This window comes from Solanum verrucosum, unplaced genomic scaffold, assembly GCF_900185275.1.
Source record: "Solanum verrucosum unplaced genomic scaffold, falcon-dt-bn FXZP01000033.1, whole genome shotgun sequence".
Classification (NCBI taxonomy): domain Eukaryota; kingdom Viridiplantae; phylum Streptophyta; class Magnoliopsida; order Solanales; family Solanaceae; genus Solanum; species Solanum verrucosum.
Window position 1 is genome coordinate 2,380,690 of NW_026020752.1, and position 9,637 is coordinate 2,390,326.

Here is a 9,637-nt window from a genome sequence, read left to right on the forward strand (position 1 = left end):
ATCAATAACTTTTATATTTTTGAGTATATACAGGATCAATGTTTTATATGCTAATATCATTTCGTCATACAAATTAGACATAATAATTTCAAAACATAATTCCCTTATACCATAGTCTTGACGAATATTATTCATATTAGATGACTATAAACTAGATTATTTTCAACATGTTTTCCTATCACTGTTAACATCGTACTTTCGAAAGTATTTTCTTCCTAACAGCGCCTCAACTATGTTTACTCCCCTTACGGCTTCTCATGCCTATGGTTTCAACTTTAGGATGGCATAGTCTGGAAGTTTTCCTTTCTTTCCTCATGTTAACAAACTAGAAAACATCTAAAAATAATTCTAGTATATAATAACTAATATAAATCTATTCTATCATTACTATGATATTCAGGAATTAATAAATTTAGTTATGCATAATCATAAATGTATATACTGTGTAGTATCTTCACTATTTGGATCCATAGCTTAACTGAAACTTTAGATTTTTATTGAGAATATTTTTGTTTACAAGAGAGGCTTGCTTTCCGTGTAGAAAGTCTTGTCTCTATATGCCATAATGGCTACCTATTTATACACATATAAGTAACCTTACTATGGTTACTTTATTCCTACTATGATTACTTTACACCTAACTATAGTTACTTTACTATTCCTACTTTTGTACATATTCTTACTTAGACTAACACGTTAGTGCTTCTTTACATCTGCACTACTTTACAAAGTCAACAAAATGACAAACAACTTTACTTTACATTTTTGTACATAATATTTCTAACTTAACACGTTACTACTATCTTTTCTTTTCATAAAGTAGCTCCACTTAGCAAAGTAGCTCCACTTATAGCTTTTTCTTTTTATCTTGTCGGTTTTGTCACTTCTTGTTTTTACTCTAGCTGCACGTCTGGGATCACATTATCTTCGCCTTGACATTTGGAACATTGATGATCCGGATATTTATGGCCAATAGTTTTGCAGTATCTGGTCATTATTTCTGAAGAGATAAAATCCTTCCTTATAGCTCTTGTTGTAGGTTGCTGCTCAGGTTTTAGCAGACTTAGCGCCCATTGCCTGAGTTCTTCCATATCTGTTGTTCTAAATTCTCGACAATTCGAATATATCATTGTTTGTTCCCGTGAATAATAACTCCATATTGAATTGTTGTTCAAATAATTAGATGTTAGCTCATTCAGTATAGTAGCTATTCCAATAATCCTTTTTCCTGCATAGAATGCTGGTATCTCTACTTTTTGTATCTCCTCTTGCTCATCTATTTTTTCCGGTATAATCATTTCTCTGGTTAATCCAATTTTTATAACTTGTATAATCGGTTTTATTTCGTCGTAAAGTATTTCTGCTGGTGCTGAATAAAACTTTATATAAAACAAAGTTCCTTTAGTTATTCTCTTGTAGTTCATGAATGCTTTATGTAACTCTGGTATCGTAGCTATTTCATCTCCAGTTTGGGTATATACTGTATTCAATAATCCATAGTTATAGCAAGTTGCTATTAGGTTTGCATTTGTCTTAGGTAAAGCGATTAGTTTATTATATCCTTGCAAAGCTTGGGTAATATAATCTTCATGTGGATTTTGGGTAGTTTTTGATCTGGGATTTTTATTTAAAAAGGTTTGTATTTTGTGGATATTTTCTATATATGCTCTGGTTATATGGTTATAGGTCTTTTTGTCCTGGTTTAGACTTTCTTTATAGGTATTTATTTGAGGTGGTACAAATATGGGGTTTTGTTTTTTGGGTATAAATGGTTTTTCGAATATCTTGTTCATATTTGTATTGACATATCTTTTTTCTTCTTTTGTAGATGATGTGCTTCCTGTAGCTGCATGTAATAAATTGTTAGCTTGGGTTTTTCGGTGTTTCCCAGCGTCACCTTCTAGCTCTGGAATTTTTAAGTCTTCCGATCGACTTAGCTCCGCATATTTACCGTCATGCTGCTGACCTTTCATTTTTTGTATCTCTTTGTCCATATTATCTATCTTTGTACAAAGCATTGCTATAGCATTGAATATTTTTTCATCTTTGTCTAGGTCCGTCTGTGTAGCTTTGTCTTGATATGTAGTCTGCAATGACATTTTTGTTAGTACTTATTACTTCTATTGTAAATGTAAAATTCTGTATATTTAATACTAGTCTTCGTATTTCTTTTGTTGTTACTGAATCTTGTATCTTCCTTGTAATCCACCATTTCACCTGCGTATTATCTGTTCTTACAATGAACTTATTATATACTATATATGGTTCAAAAGCTAATAAGCATTTATATAGTGCATATAATTCTTTTCTATTTATCTCCCATTTTATTTCGGGATTTGTAAATGTCCCTGAGTAATATCTACAATGATGTTCTATTTTTTCTTTATCGTATTTATATTTTAGTACTCCTCCATAACTTATTTCACTTGCATCTGATTCTACTATGTATATAATTTTTTATTTTCATCTGGAAAATATAATTTAGGTAACTTCTTACATAATGATTTTATTTTTTGTATTTGTTCTTGATCTTTTTTATCAAAATAATATTCTACATCTTTCTTCAATTTTTTGTGCAAAGGTTTTAGATTTTCTGCTAAATTAGGTATATATTCTCTTACCTGGTTTACTAATCCTAAAAATGATTGTAATTTCTTTTTCGTATCTATTTGTTCGTCAGAATTTATTATTTTTTGTACTATATGGTTTTGCATTTTTATACCATTTTTATCTATTTGTATTCCTAAAAATTCTATTTGATTTTTCATTATTTCTGCCTTTTTCTTACTTAAACTTATTCCTAAGTATGTTATAATATGTATAAATTTTTCTAACAATCGTATATGATCTTCTTCTATTCGTGAATATAACAATATATCATCTATGTATACTATACAATTTTCTAGTTGGTTAAAATAATTATCCATAAAATGTTGGTATCTTCTTGGTGCATTTTTATATCCAAAAGGTAGTACGCTCCATTCATAGAATCCTTGTGGTACTGTAAAAGCTGTTAATTTTTTAGATTCTTCTTCTAGCTTTAGATGATAAAATCCTGATTTACAATCAAATTTACTAAAATAATTGTAGCCTTGTATTTGTCTTACTTTTAGTACTTTGTTAGGTATGGGGTAATTATATGTTTTTGTTTTTGCATTTAAATTTCTATAGTCAATAACCATACGACTTTTACCTCTTTTTTGTTCGCTGTGTTTATTTACTATGAATGCTGGACTTGTATGTTTGCTATTACTTTCTTGAATATATTTGTTTTCTAATAATTCTTTTATATGCATTTTAAATTCTTTTAAATCTTCAAAATTATATTTCAATGGTTTTTGGGTTATTATGCTATTTTCATCAATTAGTTCAATTTTTACTTTTGTTTTATGGTTTTCCCATCCTTTTAAGGGATCTTCACTATATAACATATCTAATTTTTCTTGAATTAATTTTAATTTGTCTATTGAAAATATTATTAATTCTATATTGTGAGTATTTTCTTTAACATTTTCTAATTTTTGAGTGATTTTTTCACTTCCTTTAATCCATGGTGTAGGTTTTCTATTTTTATTACTTACTCTTTTTGCTCCTATCTTTTGCTTACATGGTGTGGTAAACCACCAATGTGTTTTTGTTATTACATGGGGATATAGTTTTTCTAGAAATGGCATTCCTAAAAGCATGTCTTTATTTATAAATTCATAACTATATATATCTTCTATAGTTAATATTTTATCCCATATTTGTAACTTTATATTTTTTGCTTTATATGTTATCATACTTCCTTCATTATTAAATCTGTGACGACTATAGGTGTTTTTAGTTTTTCCCATTTTTCATCTGGTAGACAATTATGTTTACACATGTTTGCTTCTGCTCCTGTATCTATCATTGGAGTATAGTATCTGTTGTAGTAATTTTCTACTATTATTTTTGCAAGTATATAAATTTTCATAATGCTCTTTTTACTATAATCTTTTTATTTTTATAAGTTATTGTTAATTGGGTATTTTCTAAATTATATGGTTTCATTTCTTCTAACCATTTTATTCCTAATATTATATTGTCTTCTTGATATATTTTAAAGTCTATTAATATTATTATACCTCCTATGATTATTTCTTTTTGAGTTGTTTCCTCTATATGTAACAATTCTTTTGGTAATTCTGGGCATACTTGTTCTTTAGAGGTTATCTCTTCTTCCGATACTAATTCTCTTGGTATATAATTTTCTTCTTGTCCAGTATTTATTATAATGATATGTTTCCTTTGTTCTATTATTCCAGTTATATAATAGTGATATGGTTCAATTTCTTTTATTCTTTGATATTCTACTGATTTTCTTAAGGGTTGGGACGTATCAATATTTTTATCTATGTTTTTTATTCTTTTTGATGTACTTATCCTATCACTCACTATTTCTAGATCCTCTTCTATGTCTATTTCTTTGTAACTATAATCATTATTATCTATTACTGTAACAATTTGTTCAAAAGGATTCTCTATTTTTATTTTATTTATCTTATTTTTTGCTGTTATCTTATGTTTTGTTGTTAATACATATAGATTTTTACAGCGAGCTGTAAATATTTTACTTCCTGGGGCTAATTCTATTCCTGACATTTTCAATATAATACTAATGATTTATCTATATTTCTATCATTTATTGCTACTGAATAATTAGCACTTATTATAAACTTAAATTTTTGGTATATTAAATTTCCTTTTACCGCACTTATTATACTTCTTTCTATTGGTTCTACTATTCTGTCATCCGTCAAATATATTTCTATTGGTGTATCTATTCCTTCTCTAAAACAAGTTTTATTAATATTTCTGTTCCACCTAAGTGTACGTATTTTATTGGTTCTTTAGCTTTAATTTCTTGTATTTCTTTATTTATTATCCTTTTATTTATTATAGGTATTCTTGCTTTTCCTTTGGTATATTTACAATCTATTATGTGTTCTTTTTGACTTACTACATAGTATTCCTCTTTTTGTCTTTTAAATATATTCCTTATTAATGGTATCTTAAATATTTTTTCTACACTGAGATCTAATTCTTTTCCTTTTATTTGTTCAAATATATTAGTATCAAATATTACCTTCTGTTCCGTAGATTCTTCATTTGTATATTCTTCTTTATTTATCATTTGTACGTCTTTTTCAGTCATTATTTTCTTCTATTTCATTTTCAGATATTTCATTTTCAAGTGATTCGAATTCATATATACTATCATCACTATCTGGTTCATAATCTATATAATCTATTTGTGTATATGTTTCATCATTAATTATTATTTCAGATATTTGTTTTTTCTTTGGATTTTTGGGTAATTTACAATCTTTAGCAAAGTGTCCTAGTTTTCCACAATTATAACATGTACATTCTGTTATTTTTTTCTTTGGTCTAAAAGGTCTTTTTGCTTTAGTATTTTTTATGTAATATTTCTTCTTGGTCTTTTATACCTATATTGGGATTTATATTTTTTATATTTCCCTGGTTTTCTATATTTCTTTTTATAATAATTATCATTGCATCCGAATTGAGGTGCTATTTTATCTTTACAACATGCTAGGTTTTTAATTATTGTTTTTTCCATTTTTATGTCTTCTCTATATTTTTCGCATATTGCTGAATACCATTTTTGTAGATATCTCATTCTTGCTCCAAGTGTATCTTGTAATCCTGCTTCGTTCCAATCTTTTATTATTTTAGAACTAAATGGTTCTGGTAATTTTGTAAAATATAATTTTCTTATTTCTTTTGATTCTTCTGCATTATATGTTCCTTTATAATAATATTCTCTAAATACACATGTATATTCGTCTATGTAGCACATGTTACATATAGCTAATTTTAGCATTAAATTCCTATGTAACTGTTTTTCTTTATTTTGTTCTTCTACTTCTGTAGTTGTACTACTGAATTCATTTCTTATTGTCATTTCATATTTATTTAATATGTTGATTGGTGTACTTGCACTATCTCCGTCTATTTTTTTATTATTTCTTAATGTTTTTATGCTTTCTTCTGCTAAATTTTGTAACCATAATTTTACCGTTCCTAAAAATGTTCTTTCTATATATCCTGGTACTTCTGACATTCCAATTTTATTATCTATTAGTTGTTTTGCTATATATCCTACCCATAATTGTATTGTTTTATTTATATCTGTTACACAATCTAGATCTAAAAATCCGTTATTGCGGGATGTTGTTGATGGTGTCCATTTTTTGTTTAGTCTCTTATTCCATAAACTATCATATCTGTCAGAATCTTCATAACTAATTGTATAATAATTAGGTCTTAGTGTTTTTGGATTTTTTACTTCTGGTGTACTCGTACTTGCTTCATTTTTAACTTCTTCCGTATTTATTTCTATCTTATTAATTGTTTCGGTTTCTTCTATTTTTTCTATTATTTCCGTATATGTTTCACTTATATCTGAGTCTTGTTCTGAGCAGTTTTCATCTATATCAACATTATCAATTCCTATATTTGGGGTTTCTTTAGTTAGTTGTTCCTTAAATTTTTCTATCTCCAATTTTAAGTTCGTTTCTATTTCTTTTTATTTTTGTTTAGCCGCATATAATTCTTTAAGCATAGTTAATTCTTTTTCTAAGGCAATTATTTTATCATTTTTTACTTCTTCAATCTGTTGTATTTCTAATTTTGCTTGTTGTTTTATTGTGTCTATTTCTTTTTTCCTATCTATTTCTTCATTTCCTCTAGTTATTCGTACCATTGCAGTTAGACTATCTTCTAATCTTACCGTTTCTTTTTCTATCATTAGATATAAATTTTCACCTATTTTTTTATACCTTCTTCCTAAATTTGAAAATATTATTTTTATTTTTAATCCTTCTGGATTTTCGTAGGTTTTTTCTTCTATAGCAAATTCTTCCTTATTCATTTTAAATTATGTTTTAATTTATACTCTATTTTTTGTATATCTAATTGTAATTTAAATATTACTTTTCTTTGTGCTAGCAAAGATTTTTGACATACTCCTGCATATATATTGTATTGTAGTCTTTCTTGCTTATGTTTTAACTCTTGTCGTTTTGTTACTGTTCTTATTAATTCGTATCTATGATTCTCTTTATTATCCATTTCTATATTCATTTTTTATTACTTAGCTCTGATACCAACTTGGGGGGGGGGGGGGGGTCCCGATTCATATATAATGACCAGATACTGCAAAACTATTGGCCATAAATATCCGGATCATCAATGTTCCAAATGTCAAGGCGAAGATAATGTGATCCCAGACGTGCAGCTAGAGTAAAAACAAGAAGTGACAAAATCGACAAGATAAAAAGAAAAAGCTATAAGTGGAGCTACTTTGCTAAGTGGAGCTACTTTATGAAAAGAAAAGATAGTAGTAACGTGTTAAGTTAGAAATATTATGTACAAAAATGTAAAGTAAAGTTGTTTGTCATTTTGTTGACTTTGTAAAGTAGTGCAGATGTAAAGAAGCACTAACGTGTTAGTCTAAGTAAGAATATGTACAAAAGTAGGAATAGTATAGTAACTATAGTTAGGTGTAAAGTAATCATAGTAGGAATAAAGTAACCATAGTAAGGTTACTTATATGTGTATAAATAGGTAGGCATTATGGCATATAGAGGCAAGACTTTCTACACGGAAAGCAAGCCTCTCTTGTAAACAAAAATATTCTCAATAAAAATCTAAAGTTTCAGTTAAGCTATGGATCCAAATAGTGAAGATACTACACAGGTATATACATTTATGATTATGCATAACTAAATTTATTAATTCCTGAATTTAATAGTAATGATAGAATAGATTTATATTAGTTATTATATACTAGAATTATTTTTAGATGTTTTCTAGTTTGTTAACATGAGGAAAGAAAGGAAAACTTCCAGACTATGCCATCCTAAAGTTGAAACCATAGGCATGAGAAGCCGTAAGGGGAGTAAACATAGTTGAGGCGTTGTTAGGAAGAAAATACTTTCGAAAGTACGATGTTAATAGTGACAGGAAAACATGTTGAAAATAATTTAGTTTATAGTAATCTAATATGAATAATATTCGTCAAGACTATGGTATAAGGGAATTATGTTTTGAAATTATTATGTCTAATTTGTATGACGAAATGATATTAGCATATAAAACATTGATCCTGTATATACTCAAAAATATAAAAGTTATTGATCTAAGAAAGATAATATGGAATAAAATATTTGAAGAAGAAGAAGAAGAATTAATGAACCAGGAATGGTATGAATTCGAATTAGATAGAGTAGAAATGGAAATGTTAAAATTTAACTTAAGTGATTTAGAAATCCAATATACTGATTAATGATAAATCAAGAATACTTAGAATATTGGCAACAAACTATAATAGATATTACCTTATTAAGTAATTTAATTAAAGAAAACATAGAAGCATTTCAACAAACTCACGACATACAATACATAGAGTATATATTAGAAAACATAAAAGAAATTATAAGATTAATACCTCTAGAAAAGATGTATTATGACAAAATTAATTCATAATATATTTATGAATCGGGACCTTCCACATATTCAGCTCGAGAGACTGAATGGACTAAAGCGAAGGTTATGCTTAATTTTTGCTTATTGGTGTTCGAGAGAACCCAATTTGATTCGGGGTAAATTGTTCGAGAGAAAGTTTATCCCCACTAAAGTCTAGCTTATTCACTGATTTACATCTATTCACTATTTATTGCAACTACCCAGTTGTCTACCTTAGTCCATAATCCAATCACATCCCAAGAATCCCATCTTCATATTTGCTATTTTCGTGTTATTTGTTGTTGTAGTTGATAATACAAAAAACCCCTTATTATTTGACACTTGTGTCACCCCTAACTTGAACCATGCATTTATTCATAATTGTTTTTAGCTATGATCGACTTGAGCATAATTATACTTGCCTATTGATTCTCAATTACAAACTACTCCCTTGGGAATCGATCCCAACTCACTTAGTTGGGTTATATTACTACTTAACGATCGTTGACACTTAGTATTGGATGAAGTGTCTTTGATAACATTATTCGATCAAGCCTCCACAAATCGAAGGAATGACCACGAGACCTCCCACGGTCCGTGGTCTAGACAACGGGTTGTGGTGATGATCATGGACCCTTAGGCAGTAGCTAGGCCTAAAGGCCTTGCTTTCCACAATCCTAAGGGCACTTCACAAGGCCTCTCACGAACCGTGGTCAAGACCACTGGTCGTGAAGATGGTCGTGAACCCTGGGGTAGTACCTATCCAAGATGGGGGCAGCCTTGGCCTTTGGCTTAGGCTTTGCCCCTTTTCCTTGGCACTTGCCCTTGCATCCCTCAACCAAACCTTAGATGTTCTTCTAAACTACGGGGTGTAACACGTGCCTTGATGTTTCACCCCTAAGCTCCTCATTCTATGTACGGGAAGTCTCATCTACGACTCTAACCCTCAACATCAAGCTCTAGAACCCTAGCTTGAGGCTTTTGTTAGGTCTACTAGTTTCCGGGGTATTACAATATCTCCCCCTTGGGAACATTCGTCCTCGAATGACATTTCTAAACACTTCTTAAGGGAAAAAACTCTAGACTAGCAGCCCATCATGCATGTACTACATCTAAATGC

At 28.9% G+C, this 9,637-nt stretch overlaps 1 protein-coding gene across 1 annotated transcript; it reads right to left on the reverse strand.

Moving 5' to 3' along the window:
* Window positions 1–893: 893 nt before the first annotated feature.
* Window positions 894–2,099, reverse strand: LOC125812731 (uncharacterized). Its single transcript, XM_049492209.1, has one exon. It carries the CDS (start codon window positions 2,097–2,099, stop codon window positions 894–896), a length of 1,206 nt encoding a protein of 401 aa, XP_049348166.1.
* Between the last annotated feature and the right edge of the window lie 7,538 nt (window positions 2,100–9,637).